The 16,019-nt window shown below is 57.0% G+C and overlaps 1 protein-coding gene across 2 annotated transcripts in view; it reads right to left on the bottom strand.

Annotated features, from left to right (window-relative positions):
• The window catches only part of SNX27 (sorting nexin 27), a 34,515-nt gene that overhangs the window by 6,001 nt on the left and 12,495 nt on the right, over positions 1 to 16,019 (bottom strand). The window contains exons 2-12 of one of the 2 annotated variants that reach the window (XM_082333142.1): positions 15,642 to 15,873; positions 12,725 to 12,917; positions 11,347 to 11,411; positions 10,416 to 10,520; positions 9,221 to 9,299; positions 6,425 to 6,588; positions 5,129 to 5,218; positions 2,783 to 2,932; positions 2,315 to 2,443; positions 2,000 to 2,059; positions 57 to 119 (exon numbers count right to left, since the gene is read on the bottom strand). In XM_082333142.1, coding sequence (XP_082189268.1) covers positions 57 to 119; positions 2,000 to 2,059; positions 2,315 to 2,443; positions 2,783 to 2,932; positions 5,129 to 5,218; positions 6,425 to 6,588; positions 9,221 to 9,299; positions 10,416 to 10,520; positions 11,347 to 11,411; positions 12,725 to 12,917; positions 15,642 to 15,873 — 1,330 coding nt within the window. The remainder of the gene's footprint in view (positions 1 to 56; positions 120 to 1,999; positions 2,060 to 2,314; positions 2,444 to 2,782; positions 2,933 to 5,128; positions 5,219 to 6,424; positions 6,589 to 9,220; positions 9,300 to 10,415; positions 10,521 to 11,346; positions 11,412 to 12,724; positions 12,918 to 15,641; positions 15,874 to 16,019) is intronic. The other variant, XM_082333143.1, reaches the window with a different exon arrangement.

Here is a 16,019-nt window from a genome sequence, read left to right as displayed (position 1 = left end):
AGAGCGGCCAGACTGGCTCACAGAGCACAGATGCTGGTTGTTTTCAGCCCAATTACCTTGCTGCTCATATTGTCTTTACTGCAGTTCTTGTTATCCTTGTCTGTTGCTTCCTCCTCCACCTTTACAAGGGAAAAAAATAAAAAGGGTATAAATAAAAACACAGAGCCGGGGGGGCGGAAGGAGACCGAACAGCTGGCGCTGGAGCAGCTGGGAGAGCATCGGGATGGGATCCGGGGTGCTCCATGGACATCGGACACAGGGAGCTACAGAGGAGCTGCGATTCGGAGAATAAGCCAGGCAACCCCCTCAGGCTGCTTCTACTTGATGAAACAAAACGAGAGCCACAAAGATTTGTTCCTACGAGGGACAGGGATGTCCCCTCCAGCTGGGACACGAACCCCAGAGCCAGGTTCCTCGAGAGCCGAGGAACACGGTGCACGAGGAGCCTTGGGTGCTTCACGAAGCCGGACTGTGTAAGCACACGCTACTGAGCCTCTCGGCCGCCCTCCCACGAGGCCCGGGGCCGGGCTCCAGAGGGGCTCCTGACCGCGGCTCCTGCCGTCGTCCACCGGGTAGAAGGGCTGATCTGGGACGCCGCAGACGCCGGAGCGCAGCCCTGCACCAGGAGGTCTCCTTGCCCCTGCCTGCCTGCAGGTCACTCGTGGGAGGTTCAGCTTCCACCCCTCAAGCTAAGGCAAGCCAAGAATCCCATTTTCTTATTTCCTGGAAAGCTCTTCCAGGTTTATACTCCTCCATCCCGCTGTTACGTCCTCCAGCGAGCACGGCTGCCACGGTCCAGACCCTGCGCGCTCTGCACGTCTCCAGCACGCCTCCCACAGCCAGCACGGTGCCAGCCCTGGATCCCAGCCACGTCGAGGATCAGCACCCACACCCGGGCCGATGCCTAGCAGGCAGGAAACTTCCAGGTAAGGAAAGAGGGAGGCATCGTTCCCATTTGGGAGCAGGCAGCTTCAGGGCAGATTTTCTCGGATCACTGTTTCAGACTTGCTGCATTTACACCCTGTTTTCGTTACCCAAATCCATCACCTGGCAGAAAGAAGCCATCAGCGGAAACTGGAGGGCTGATGCCAACAGCGCTGATCAGATCGAGGGCAACAAGAGAGGATCCAGCCTTCAACAGTTGCTTATCTCTGACCCCGCAAGCGAGAACAACATCTCTGGGGCCGCAGAGACACGGGGCGGTGGTTCGGCAGCCGCAGGCAGGGCGAGCCCCGGCCGGAGCACCCAGGGCTGGCCGAACGAGCTGACTGCACGCGGCTTTTCTGGCTGCTCTCTGCCTCCTCCCCGCAAGCAAAGCTGATGGGAGCAGTCCCTGCGGAACGGCAGATGTGGGGCAACCCCGAGGAGGAGCAGCAGATGGACGCAAGGTGATAAAACGTCTCCCTCAAGCGGGAGGAGAGGACGGGGAAGCACAGCAGCGGGGACGAGGGCGGCAGGGCGGGCTGGCTCGCCTGCATCTCCCCAGCCGGGGCCCAGAGCCAGGCCTAAGCACAGCTGCATCAGGAGAAGGCTGAGCAGGCACCTCAGGCTGGCATTCAGAAGAAAACCCCAAAACCTCTCTGTACTTCTCAGCAGCTTTTCGCCGGAGGCTCTCACAACCCTTTCTGAATAATTCAGCAACCTGCATAATCTCTCCAGAGGACGGACGTTTTGCCATCTGCATTCGACAGCAGACGCCGGGGAGCGACCGGCCGCAGTCGCGCAGCCTGGGAGCTGGTTACCCTGCTCAGTCACACCTGCGCGAGGCTCTCCCAGCACCGGGAGCTCCTTGCTCCAGCTGCAGCATCAAACACCCTCCACCTACAGAGCCCAGGCCCTTGAAAGCCGGCCGGTCTGCCCCCGCGCTCCCCGGAGACCCGGTGTCACTGCGTCCGACTACTCCCCGTACAAGCGGCTGTTGCGGACCAGGCAGATACGCTTGCCACTAAAAGCCTCCTGTAAGAGGTGAAGCCGTTTCCCTGCAGTTGTGGGTTCTTACCTCCTTCCTCCATTTGAGCTCACAGAAAACCCGTTCGAAGCACTCGTGCATGTAGTTGAACTGCAAAGAGAAAGGAGGCATCTCTCAGAGCAGCAAGCAGCCCCGCCAGCCGCCCTGGCTTCCAGCCGCAGGAGCCTGGCACCGCTTGCCAGCCCCGAGCTCCCCGTGCTGCGGGCTCCTCCTGCTGGCCACCAGCCCCTGCATCTCCTCCCATCCCAAAAGCCGGAGCACAGGGTGCTCCTCCAGCTTCTAGAGGGAAAACAAGCAGGCTCTGGGCTTTTCCTTAGCAAATCTGCAAAAACCGGGGGTACTTACGTAGGGGGTGAAGATTTTAACCCATCGGGGTTTCTTCTCTCCTCGTGCGTATTCAAAACAAAACGCCATTCCCTCTTCGTCCGTGTCCCACCGCTGCATTTCGTCCCATTCGAATGCTATTACCTGGTTCTGAAGGAAGACGAAACCCAGGTGAGGCCAGAGCCCAGCCGACGGCGAGAAGGGGAGGTTTAAGGTGAAAACGCGAAGCCACGCGAAGGGGGAACGAGGATGCCTCAGCCAGCCTCGCTGCGGGCAGGTACGAGCCGAGGAAGCAGCAACGCACGCTGACACCCAGAGAGCAGCCAGATAAAGCCCTGCGCCCCCAGCCGCTGCCCAAATCCCTCCGGAGGCCCGGCAGCAGCAGTCCCGAGCCCCGGAGCTCGGGGGACACGGTGCTGGCGCAAAGCCGAGGGGGAGGCCAGGGGCTGAGCCCAGCTCCCCAGGACCTGGCGGCAGAACCCCCCTTACCTCCAGCTGGCCCTCCTCTGTGCAGGCATGGAGTTTAAAGTGCTTAATGCTGATGGCTGTGATCACATGTCCCTTCCGCCGAGAGTCGCAGGAGCAATGGGGGAAGATGATCTCGTTGTAACCCTCGCACGTCCGTAACATGTTTAAATACTGCGGAGAGAAAGCCGCAGGCGTTAGCGGACCCCCGCGTCCTCCTGCTTCTCGCACGCCCTAGTGCTCATCGCCCCCTCGGGAATCCCTGGCTTCACCCCAGCCCAGGGAGGCCGGATCCCCTCCGGCTGCTCAATCCCCCTCCCCAAAACGCGGATCCATCCAGGTACAGACGCGCGCAGAGCTCCTCGGGGCCTCGAACGCCAAAAGCCCTTTCCAGGAGAGCTGGTGCAGCCGGAGTTGCCGATCAGCGCGACCGTGTTCCCGCGGGAAGGGTACGGATCTGAGCAAACAGCTAAAGCAGCCCCGGACTGAAAGCACCGCTCTCGCTGAGCCATCCTCCTGATCGACACAGGCTGAAGATGAACCAGAGAAAGAGGCTGCCGGGCAGATGGGGGATCTGGGTTTCTCAGAGCCCTTTGATGCAAACATTACAACTCGTGAAAAGGGCCAAAGAGGATATTTTAGCTGTTCCTGTCTTTCTGAGCGTAGCCCAGACAAAGCAGCACTGTGAGGGCACCGGAGAAGCGCTGGGAGCTCAGAGACGCAGCTCAGGACGTGGGAGAAGCCGGGAGCTTCTCCAGGGGCTGGTGCTCCGGAGCCCGGCGACCTCTCGTTGCACCAGCAAGGTTACGCAGGGCAGATCTACAAACTCTAAAAGTGACTTTTTAACCAAGGAATGAGCCACATCCAGACCGGAGGAAGGGGCCAACTTCTCAAGCGCTGCGCTCCAGGAAGGACCCTTAATAACCCGGGGGAGGCAGAGGATGAAGTACTTTGACTTCATAGGTTCTCTGGGACACAGACGTCGTCGTCTTGACCTTCTGCTAGACCAGGGCCCTGCTGCACCCGGTGTGTGTCTGTGTGTAGGTTCAGATCTTTCTCTGGTCGTCAGAAAGCCAGAGAGACAAGAAGAAATAAAAGAGCCATGAGACAACCCACAGGAGGAAGCGTCTATTTACTGAGCCTTATCATTAGTTAATAATTAACCTTCTTGGCTTGGCATTTCAGGAGACCTTTCCACCCCAAGGCAGTCCCCCAGCAGGGACCTCCGAGAACTGCCGCCGCCAAAGGGGCTCTGAGGAAAGGCCCGACCGAGACCAGCCAAACCGGGGAAGGGGATTCCCAAGGCCACGGCTCTTCAAGAGCAGCCAAGCTGGCCAGGAGAACGCAGGCGGGGTGCAGCGAGTCAGGGAAAGGGCATCCTTCGCTCGTTCGGTACCGGCAGCCCCGAGCAACCCAGGAAGTTATTTACAAGTCAGATTCTTCTGCTGTTTGATCTTCAAGCCAAGCTTGCGTCTGGCAGACGAGCTCAGGGCATCCCCTTCGCTCCCCCACGTCCAAGCCAGGCAGGCTCATCGAGTCATACCAAGCCCCCAAGCATTTTCTGGGCAAAGAGATAAGAGGCAGAAAATCCCCAACCAGACAGCGAGCTCTGACACGGGATTTACAATCCGTGAAGACTTCTGCCGAACAGAAAAAAAGAAACTAAGGCACAGAGGGGGCAGCAAGTTGCGTTATGAGCAGGCCAGGATCCACCGCTCCCTTGGCCAGCCCAGCACCACCGTCTCAGAGGCGGTCTGAGGCGCAAAGAGACCTTTGCCTCTCAATTACTAGGAAGAAACAGCCGTCCCTGAAGGGCTGCAGGTGAAGGATCGCTACACCGCACGTTAAGCGCCTCACCTTTCAACACCGGCAATAACCCACAAGGTTTTATCGCTGCCTTGTTTGGAGCCGAGGCAATGGCTGATCTTGCCAAGGACAAGCCGCCGTTCAAACGCGCCAGGCACGAGGGGCGGTTTTGGTTCGTGCAGCAGCCGACCCTCGGGCACGGCCCAGCCCTGCGCCTGCCATCCCTGCCTGCCTGCACGCCCTGCCAGCCCCTCCTGCGCTAAGCCCACCCCCCCAGCTCTCCCCGGTTATCGCTTTCCAAGAAAGATGTGTTTTTCAAGGCTGCGTGCATAGAATGGTTTGGGTTGGAAGGGACCTTTGAACATCATCCAGTCCAACCTCCTGCCACGGGCAGGGCCATCTTCCACTAGCCCAGGTCGCTCAAAGCCCCGTCCAACCTGACCTTGAACACTTCCAGTGATGGGGCATCCACAGCTTCTCTGGGCAACCTGTGCCAGCGTCTCCTTTCCAGACACAGCATGGCAAACGGGAAGGAAAGCCAACAGGACAGGTGGGATAACTCACCATGACCATCTTTCTCTGCTCACACAGCTTCTGTAACTGGTAGGACTTCTCCTCTGCTTTGATGTAGCCTTTCTTGACATCATCAACAGCCTAAACAGAAAAAGGGAAAGGAAACCCAGGAGGTCAGACTAGAGGATCTCCTCACTGAGTCACACTGCTTTGCCTTCCCTGGCCGGCCCGAGGCCGCTCTGAACAGCCACCCAAATTCACAGCCCCAGACCGCGGCCAGCGCGCCCAGGGAGGCAGAGCGACGGCCAGGCTCAGGGGGGTTCTTTGCACTCGCCGACTCCTGCCACGAGCCTCGGCCTGCCTCGGGGAGCGCAGAGATGCCTAGGCGTCCAGCAGGACTTTGGAAGAATGTCCCCTGGCAAAAGAGGATGGATCTGGAAATGCTGGTACCTGGTATCCTGCTTTTGCCTTCAGCCGCAGGCAAGGACAGGCCGGTACAACCCTCGCACTCCAGACACAGCCGTCTCCAGCAGAGCAGTGCTGGCTTTTGCCCACTGTGCTGCTGGAGTGCTGGCAGGAAAATGCGCTTTTCCTTCAGGACGGAGCAGGGACACGGCCCCTTACTTTCGCTCCTCAGCTGCACACTCCAGCAAGGACTCCTGCCCCTGTCACAGAGTGGCTTGTAAAACCGCCAGCCAGTAAAGAGCCAGCCTAGGAGATGAGAGAATTTGACAACTGCTATTTTAAATCAATTTGTACCAGAGGCTGGCACAGGCCCAGTTCAGAGAGTGTTGGGACAGCGTTTTTGGTGGTTGAGACAGAGCAGGAATCATCTTCCTGAACTTTGCAGTTATCTACCTCTGCGTGGGTCATTCTGGACGGGCTTTATGCAGGCAATGGGAGAACATGGCTCTTCTCGGACTCCCTTCATCCCAGAGAATCTGCATAAAGTGAAACCACAGGCAGAAACGCCCCCTTTCCTTAGGGTGCACAGGGAGAAGTCTGCTCCCCAGCTGGTCACAGACATCTTCACTGACAACACACAGAACGAGGAAACCCAGGAGTGCAGCCTCCTTTCAGCTCGCTCTGGGAAGGCAGCTTCCCCGCAACGAGAGTGGCAGAGTCCTGCCTCCCAGTCTGACTGCGGCTGGGCCACAAGCTCACCACGGCGCTGCCAATTCACCCAGCCATGGGCTTCTACTCCTTGAAGTTACCCAAGCAGGACTGGCCCTCCATTTCACGCTCTGGCCAGTACGCCAAAGGATAGTGGTGTTGGGAGCAGCTCTGGGAGCCGGGTGCTTGTGTTGCCTTATCTCCAGTAAAAAATTACAGCTCTTGGGCACCTACCTGATGGAAGAAGTAGGTGACTGCCAGGTCGTTGTCATTGAGAAGAACCTCCTCCTCTGTAGTGAACAGCCATTTTCGGATGGTCAGGCACGTTCCCGGCACCGCCGAGGTGTAGTTCTGCACGTAGAGTTTGTGGGGGAATTCGTTGGGCGCCAGTTTGCGCACTGGAAAAAGCACAAGACATCAAGGTAAGCACATAGCCCCACACAGCGTCAGCAGCGTCGTCTGCGACCGCAGCCTGGCTGCTGTACAAATCACCATCGGCGATGCCCTTTAGCTGAGCCGGCCAGGATCAGGACCCCAGCTCTGCTCCAAGGCCCTTTCTTCTCCTCCCTGACAAAATCCAGCTTTTCTCAATACCTGCTTCCGTAGTGTCGGACCACGCTGGTCCTCTAGCGCACAGGCAGGAGTCTGCGTGCTCCTCTCGGCCGTCGGAGAGCTCCGGGTGGCTCTCGAGCATCAGCACAACGGCCTGACTTCATCCCCTGCTGCGCACAGGGAGGTCCGCCCTGCCCCAGCCTTGGGATGGCAGTGCCCCGGGCCGATGCGCCGTCCCCACAGCGTGGGGGGACTGGAGAAGGTCCCCCCGTCCTGGCAGGCTGCCACCAGAGCCCGGACAAAACCTGCTGCATTGCTCAGCCAAGCTGGGGCAGCTGGGCCACCAGGCGGGACATTTACTGTGTTCGAACCTGCTTTAGCCAGCTTTCATGGACAAAAAAAGACAATTGCCAGCAGGTCTCCTTCATCAGGTAGGGATACGGTCACCGTCTCACTGCAGATGGAGCTTATGGTTTCCAGAGAAATTAAATGGAGTGTATCCAGACAGGAAGAAACGCGGAGGTTTGCAGCGAGCGTCCAGAAAGCACAAGCCATAAAGGTTAACTGGAGTTTTTACTTTCCAGCGCAGTTTGAGAAGCGCAGTGCCCACAGGAACAAGGAATTAACAGCTCCAGTTAGAGTCTGGCACCGTAAACGCTTCCTCCGCGAGACTGGGCCCGTGCGCTGCAGCGTCCCATCTCCCAGCATCGGGTGTTCCCGCCTGGGGCTCCCCGCACGGCCCTGCCCGGCCTCGGCAGCCTCAAAGCACGTCGACCCTCCAGCCCTGCTCTTCCCTCACTACGCCCGTGCCCTGCTCTGACGCACCAGCACCCAGTAACCCTCAAAAAGCGACCACAAACCCGCTGGCAGAGGCAGTTCTGCGACACTGTCCTGGTTTCAGCTGGGATAGAGTTAATTTTCTGCTTAGTAGCTGGCACAGTGCTGTGTTTTGGATTTAGGATGAGAATAATGTTGATCATGCACTGATGTTTCAGTTGTTGCTGAGCAGGGCTTGCACCGGTCAAGGACTTTGCAGCTTCCCGTGCTCTGCCCGGGGCACAAGAGGCTGGGAGGGGGCACAGCCAGGGGGGCTGGCCCCAACTGGCCCAAGGGCTATTCCACACCGTACGGCGTCACGCCCAGTACAGAAACTGGGGAAAGGAGGAAGGGGAGACGTTGGGAGCGATGGCGTTTGTCTTCCCAAGTCACCGTTAGGCGTGTCGGAGCCCTGCTTTCCTGGGGACGGCTGAGCACCCGCCTGCCGATGGGAGGCAGTGAAGGAATTCCTGGTTTTGCTTTGCTCGTGTGCGTGACTTTCGCTTTACCTATTAAACTGTCTTTATCTCAACCCACGAGCTTTCTCACTTTTACCCCTCTGATCCTCTCCCCCGTCCCACCGCGGGGAACAAGCGAGCGGCTGCGCGGGGCTCAGCTGCCGGCGGGGGTTAAACCGCGGCAAACGCCAACAGTTTTACAGGAGAATGGTGATCTTGGCTGCCCCAGGGTCACTGTCTGAACGCAAAACTAGCCTGTTCTGTGGGATGAGTCATTTTAGGAGGGCTTTAAGTAGCTAAAAATTGCCCTGGCCGTTCAGCCAGAATCTTGCGAGCATGAGGAACAGCCCTAGAAATCTCTTGCTACAAGGCCGTGTGCCCCAACACAGGGTGAGTTTGAGGCACATAGAGATGACAACCCAGAAATGAAGGCACCCAGCTGGGAATGAGAAATACACTTGGCTTAAAACCAAGCACAGGGAAAAAAAATAAAACACAAACGAACCACAACACCCATTTTGTGGTGTGACCATGACATTTTGGCCTCTCTACAGCTTCAGCAAACCCAAGGTGAAGCTGGGCGAAATCAGAGATTGCTGCGGCCAGGGATCTGAACAGCAGCCAGGAGACTCCAGCGCGCACTAAGCTGGAAGGATGGCAGTTACTTAAGTGCCAATACGATCGCCCCGAATCGCACACTCAAGCCTCAAATACCATCGGGATTTAACCACGGAAGGAGAGATGAGAAGCTGAGATGCAGCTTGCAGCACATCCCCTCCAGGACCCGGACGCTGACCCACACCGACGCACGTGCCCTCGATCCGCTTTCCTTTCCAGCAAAGGAAAAGGAAAAAAATCCACCCCAAGCCACCGCTGGTGCCCCCCTCTCCAGAGGCGGCTGCGTTGCAGTGACGCTGCCCACTTTTTCTAAGCTCGCTGGACCCTTTGAACTAAAGTAAAATGCGTCTTTCGGTTTAACAAAAGGCTCATCTCCTTGAGCTGCTTAAGAAAGGGAAAGTCAAGCGGCAGCAAAAAAAGCCATCAGACTTTGAGGGCTCGTTATCAGAGCCTACCGCGCCGGCCCGTTCCTCCCGGGGGCTCCTGATTTTGTGAGCAGAGATAAGACCTAAATGAGAGTGCCACCGGGCGCTGCAGCACTGCAGAGCCTTTTGCTCCTCAGCACCGAGGGGATCAAAAGACTTACCAAAGGAGTGATTGATCACTTCAAACAAGGCGAAGTAGTTTGCGGTAATACTGTCCATTCCGACTTTCGCAGCCACAGCCTGAAGAGCAACCAAACGGGAAAAGGGGGTGAGCAAACCAGGAGCCGGCAGCTGCGCGTCCCCCTCCGGGGCACGGCCGGCTTCGTACAGGCCATTCCCAAGTAGTCCCTAACCCGAGGGGGTAGTCGCTATGGGAAAACCTGAATTTGACTCTTCCAGTAAAACCAGATGTTTTCTTAAGCAAGGGCTTCGACTCTCCCGCTTTCACCTTCCTGTAAACTGCTCTGGATTTGAAGTGCCACCACGGCTGACAATTAGGTCATCTTTTCTTCCGATGCCTCCAGCTTCAGTCCCTAACAGAAGAGGCGTGCACACCTCCCCGGGAGCTGTCTCCCACGGCGCTTCAGGCCTGCACGCTAGTACACAGCCAAAACCCACAGACCTCGGCGGCGGCGAGGCGCAATCCAAGAGGCTGCGTCCCAAACGCGCGAACGGACTGCGCGCCCCAGCCGCAGGACCCTGCCGCGCCGACCTGGGGCTCCCCAGAGCCGGCTCTTTCGCAACCCTCTGGCTCCCTCGCTTGCAGCAACATTTTTAGTTCCCCTTTCAAAAAGGGTCTCCCCGGCATCGTCCCATTCCCCCTACCCCACTGACAGCTTCCCCTTTTCCTCCAGCAGTGCTGGCTGAAGTCAGTTGCCCGTAGTTTCCCACGTAAAGCACCGGGCCTCCGGCCGCTCGCAAACCTGTCACCTGGCCAGAGGATTCCCCAAAAGGGTCACTGCCCTTAACACTCAACCCGCTGTCCTGCCGCACAGCCCCAGCGAGACTCGCATTGGCTGCGGGCAGCTCCTGCATCCAGCTCCTCCACCGCAGCCACTGCAAGCCACAACAATCTGTCTAGTGCTTACAGCCACCCGCCAGCTTTAAGATATTATCAGTGAAAATTAATTCAGCGATGACTCTGTCCTTGCAGCCAAGCCTGCCAGCAAAAACGCTGCTTCAGCACGGCCCGAGGTCCGAGTTCTCTAGCGTCCCTACCCTCTCTGCTACAGCAAAGCAGCATCGCTGATGCCCACCCGCACTCGAAGAGGAGCGAGCGGGCGCCCACGGGGTCTTGGTTAATGTCCCGATGATGTTAATCTTCCAGTCAAGGCAAAAAAAAAAAAAGTAGCTCACCTGGTACACCTGGTCTGTAGTGCTGTTCTTTTTGACTCTGACTGTCACTGTTGTTATATCTGGTAACGCTACTCGGAGCTCCACATCCGAGACGCCATTGTAATTCTGAAGGAGGGCAGAAGAGAGGGCAGAAATCAGCATCACCGAACTGAGCCCCGAGCTCTGTGGACTATTTATTGCCTCACACTGGCTAATTAAAATGGTCACTTCTAACAACCAGCTGCTCTGCAAGCCTCAGGAATCCCTCTCCAGTCTGCACCAGAGAAATCCTGAAAGAAGGAAGACGTGAGCTCTGCTCCGAGACACGAAGCCGAGCAAACCGCTTCAGACCACGACGGGGTGGGATTTTCCATCCCCGGGTTTGCCAGAGAAGAGCAAGAGGAAGCTCTGGGATGTGGCAACTTAACGCACCTTGGAAAGGTCGGAAAAAGAGCAAGAGTTGAAGGGCAAACAGCAACTCCCTGCTGCCGCCTGCCACTCGGATCTCGGGAGGAGCAAGTCAGACCGACGGGGATTCAGAGCGCCTGCTGCCTTCCTGGCCGCTGCCAAGCGGCTCACAAATGCAAAGCGACCTGGGCTGCCACCCGCACAGAAGCCAGCAGGAAAGTCAGCAAATGTGTTTTTCTGCCGGGCCTCCCCTTGCCAGAGAGACGGGCCACGCAGTGAGGCCTCGCGGCTGGTTCTGCTCTGGGCACGCCTCCGAGAGCGGCGGCGACGCTGCTCCTAGCCGCTGCTACGGAGAAAAGGTTTCCTACGTGCAGCGACAGAGAGCAAACCGCAGCCTTCATTTTCTGCTATCGTCTTCTATTCAACCAACTGAGGCTTTGCCAGGGAACGTCTCTGCTCTCTGATCCAGTTTTACCAAGCGTTTACGGCCTCTGTAACAGGGAAGGTCACGGCAGAGCCTCAGCACCGTCGCCGACGTGCCTACCTCGTCCGACTCCGACAGGAACTCCTGCATGATGTCGCTCTCCCCAATGACGCGTATCGAACACACTGCGGGACAGAGAGCGCGGGTTAGTGGGGTGCCCGGGGAAAGGGGGAGCTCTCCCCTCCCGCAACCGGCCCAAAAGCGACACGGAAACAACAACCGTCTGTTCTGCGGGTGGCGTGAAACAAGAGCGGTATCTCCAGCCTGGAAAAACCTTCTCAAAGCGAGCGCTTTCCGGGCTGTATCAGGTGTCCTGGCACAAAGACTGATCCAGCCTGAATCCCCCGCAACAGCAAGCGACAAGAGGTGTTGAGTAGCTCACCGAGATATTCCCCGTGGGTGACATCCAGGCCCCAGGCACAGCGCCAGCCAGAGGTTTAGACCATACTTAAAAGTGGGCAAGAATTTCATAAATAGTCCTTTTGCCTCTAAAAAAAAAAGTTATCCCAGAGGGACTTAATCTATTTGGGAATTTAGGCCAAGTTCAGCAAATCATTCGGACCCAAACTGTATCATGTTGCCTCTAAGACACAACCAGCCCGTCCCTTCCTCCAGCCAGCTGGTAAGCGAGGAGGAAGACGAAGGAGCTGGGCAAGGCAGGGCTGATACCGCTGGGGTGGGGAAAACCTGACCCAGGTCCGTCTTGGGGGAAGCAGGGGGCTTCACTCCCAGGTGCTGGGTAAGGCAAGAGGCTGTTAACTCACACGAATGAGCCGAGCTGCTGCCAGGCAGCTAAGAAAATACCACAGCATCACAGGAACAGGGGTCACTGCTCCCCGAATCCCACCTGCAGCCTCTTCACTGCAAAGCGGGGGGGTCAGGTCTTTCCGCCAGGCACTCCGATACGGAGGTAAGGTTTTGCATCCGCTTTCCCAGCATCTGAACTCGACCTAAAGGAAGCTGCTGCTGCAGGCATTACAATTCTGATTAAAAAGGACCAAAGCACTTCAGCCCTGAGGAAGCTCAGGTTGAGCTGAGCTCCCCTGATGAGAACGGCCTCGAACACGACTTTCTCCCTGCTCCAAAGCTTCCCTCCTCTTCCTCCTCCCCGTGCTCCCTCATCTCCAAGACTACTGGTGAGCAACACGACACTATAAATAAAAGCTCATTATGCGTTAAAAAACTAATAATACATTTTGTTGTTGGAAGCGCGCTGCAAGGCGGTAACGCATGCATCATTAAGCCGTGGCAAGTCTGGGCTCTCACCACCTCAGCCGTAAAATCCAATCCAGCTACAAACGAGCTTCTGTCCCCCACAGGTAAACAAACACCCGTGAAGTTCTGGACCACCCCTGGAAGGAGGTACCCCGCGGATCTGTTTCCCCGCTTGCGAGGAAGGCGGCGCACGGCTGCCTGGGCTCTCCTCCCAGCTCAGTACCTTTCTCCAGGTACTCCTCCAGCCCTCGCCGCCGGGCGTCCAGCTGCTGCTCCGACAAAGAGAACGGCCACTTCCCCGGGAGACGCGGAAAAGTGAAGTTGGCAAATTCCCGTTTCAGGTTCTGGTGCAGGATGGCGAACTCCCGGTACCGCTTCGAGCAGAGCTGGCGGCCCGCCATGTAAACGTTGTAGACCTGCGGGGAGGAGAAGAGGCTCACTGCAGGGAGGGAAGTTTTCCAAATCCAAACTGGAAGAGCTTTGCCTTCCCGGACCCGCAGGTAGCGCAAGACTAAATTAGGAGGGTTTGAGCTAGAATGAGAAACTGGTATGAAGAGTTAAATACACTGCTGCCGATCCCTGGAGCTGGGGAATGTCCCAGCTACCACCTCCACCTGAGAGCAGCAGGATCAGCGCGAGTTCAAGGCGCCTTTCTACCCCAAGAGGAGAAGAAAACCAGGGGAGAAGCAGCATTACATATCCTTTAGGAGCACCCCATGTTAACTAGTTTCTTCGCTATGCGTGCGCTCTTCCAGTTTCATTCTGGACACCATTAAGGAAATAGGACTCTGGTCCCAAATAGGGGAAACCCAGTCGCAGGACGTTTCTCAGCACTGCGATGCTCTTCAGGGAATTCCTTTCCCGTTCATTAACCAGCCGCCTCCATTTTTAAAGCCAATCTGCTCAGTCTGGCAGGCAAGTTAAACAAGCTCTTATCTAGGCATTGCTAATATGCCCTCGGCGATAAGGAGGTCCCAAACAGCAGCGTTACCTTAATTAGCTCACGTGAGGAAAGGGGTGCAGTGGGGAAGAGAGTAGGTTCGTGCTTTTTCACGTTGCACAAGGGAAGCGTTCGCAACCGCAACCTTTCCTCTTGAGGAGGGGAGCATCACCCTCCGCCCTCCTCCCGAAGCCGAAGGGCTGGCAGAGCACAGAGGCGGTGTCCAGCAAGAGGCGCGTGCCCAAGACGCGCCGAGGGCAGCTTCAGCAGCGTTCGGAAGACAAAACCCCAGCCTGCTCCCCAGATGAGGGCTCGGAGCGGTCCCAGCTCGCTCCCCCTCCACGCCTGCGCTCCAGGTACCTGCCCGACAACCTTCGCGAGGGGAAACTGCTCCAACAAAACCACAGCTTTTTCCTGAAAAAGCAGCACGCGTTCAACCCTTCCGGCGTCACCTCGGGAGAAGGCGCCAGGACAGGGCTACCTCCGAACAGCGGCAGCCACTGCCCGTCCAGTGACGAGGCTCCCTCTGACCCCCCTGCACTGCGCTCTTTTAAGAGCCTCTGGCTTCTCGGACCCTTTTCCTCCTGCCCCGTACGGCACACCTGATCCGACAGCATCCCGCCCGGGCTGGGACAGCAGGGCGCAGCCCATGCTCCCCGCGAGGCTGCGGATCCACAAGGATCCCATCTGTCCCCTTCAGAGACAGGCAGGCCAGGGTGGCAGGTGAAGTGACACGCTTTGCACAGCAGCCGGACTCTTCTGGCGAGCCGAGCGCTGCTGAACCCTCTCCACCCTTCCTCTCACACACACGTTGCTTCTGAAACACTGACGCTGGTTGTGTCTTCCTTGGGAAAATGCCTGCGTCCTCAGCTGGGAGAGGAAAAAGTGATGAGCCAGTTTGTCATCTCTCTCCCGGCACTTCACACTGCAACGCAGTTGTGTCCCGAGGGCGACTGCTCCAGCCAAACCTACCTCCCGGTCTGGGAGGGCGAAGGGAGCCAGCGTACGGCACAAATCTTCCAGCCGCGAGTCAAAGCAGCAGCATAATTAAAACACCCAACACTCGTCGTCTCATCCCAAGTCCCTCCACCTCATCGTCCACCCCCACCGATGGCCGCACAGTTCCCTGCCTCTGGAAAAACGAAGACAGCACACAGAGCAGAAGAAAAACGTGGTCTGGACACGGGTAGGACTGCGCTCCTGACAATAAGCAGCTATTTGCAGGGGGAAGAATACCGCCCTTGTGGCTGCCTCTGTCTCTACCAGCCGCTGACTGAGACTCGGAGGCAGCTGGGGATCGGCCGCAGGCTCTGCTGACCCTCGCTGCAGCGCAGACCCGAGCGCGCTCAGAGCAGCGGCCCGCAGCGAGACGCGGGGCGCCGGAGGACGGGGCGACTGAGACAGCGTGCAAGCTGAGCATCCGTGAACACTACACAGCCAGGCGAGGAAGCAGAAGAGCTAAGCAAGGCCAGGCCGACTGAGGAGGTTAAATACACCCCAGATGTTGCAAGAAGAAACAGTTCTGCAGACGAGCGTCTTTGTCCAACCCACTCTGGGTCCCTCTCCACACATTTCCTTACCAGCCACCGCCAGCCATCCCTGTTCAGCCAGAATCAACCTTAAGCCTCAGAGGATGCACCCGTGTTGGGTACTCGGATGACAGATCACAGCATCTAGGAAAAAGACTGCCAGCCTCCCCAGTAAATGCAAGAGAAGAGGCAGGGAACCCAAAGGAAAAAGACTTTTTAAAGCTATTTTCCCCGACATTCCCTAAAGGGAAAAGAAATTCTGGAGATGGGAAGCTACGCTTCAAGACATCTGCTCCCTTTGCTTTTGCATCTATCACAGATGTCCTTAACACTCGGTGTAAAACAGGAGATACAAATACAAAAGCTTCTATGAACAAAATAATAACTTCCTACTTAATCTTCACAAGAGATCAAGCTATTCCAGATCCATTAATAAAAAAGCTTCCCAGCCCATAGGAAACAGCTGTAAAAGAATAGCCAAGCACAGTAAGAGCGGAGATGGGCAAGCCTCAGTAAGACAGTGTCAAACCCAGTCAACAATAAATTTACGTGCCTCCATCCCGAAGACAAACAGAGCGTTGCCACCAATTGTCACTACCAGCAAGGAGCACGCCAGCTCGGAGGGCAGACACATCCCGTCTCCAGAAAACGCCATCCAAGCTGATACTAACCACAAACTTCTCGCCGTTTTGCTCCACGTGCTTGTACGTGGGGATGGAGATGGGCACAGCTTGTTTTTCTGTGTAGTCGTAGAATGACTGCCCCAAAGAGTCATCGCTTGGATCGAGATTATCTGCCTCGTGGGGAGGCACGGACAGCACCGTCAGAATTAACTCCTTCTCTCCTGCGCGAATCAGGTCCACCACTTGCTTGTGCGTTGCTCCTTCGACATTCACCCCGTTCCTGCAAAAGAGAAAGCAGAAAAGCCGTGAGCAAGGCAGAGGTGACTGCAGAGCCTTCAAACCGCGCCAGGACCAGCCCCGAGATCCAGCACACGTCTCCTTCCTTTGAAAATCCCTCCCGCCTCAGCTGCTCTGGTTGCTCCAGTT

Source organism: Platalea leucorodia (assembly GCF_965183815.1).
Source record: "Platalea leucorodia genome assembly, chromosome: 24".
Classification (NCBI taxonomy): Eukaryota; Metazoa; Chordata; class Aves; order Pelecaniformes; family Threskiornithidae; genus Platalea; species Platalea leucorodia.
Note: the sequence above shows the minus strand (reverse complement) of the source record. Positions and strands in the feature narration are given on the sequence as shown.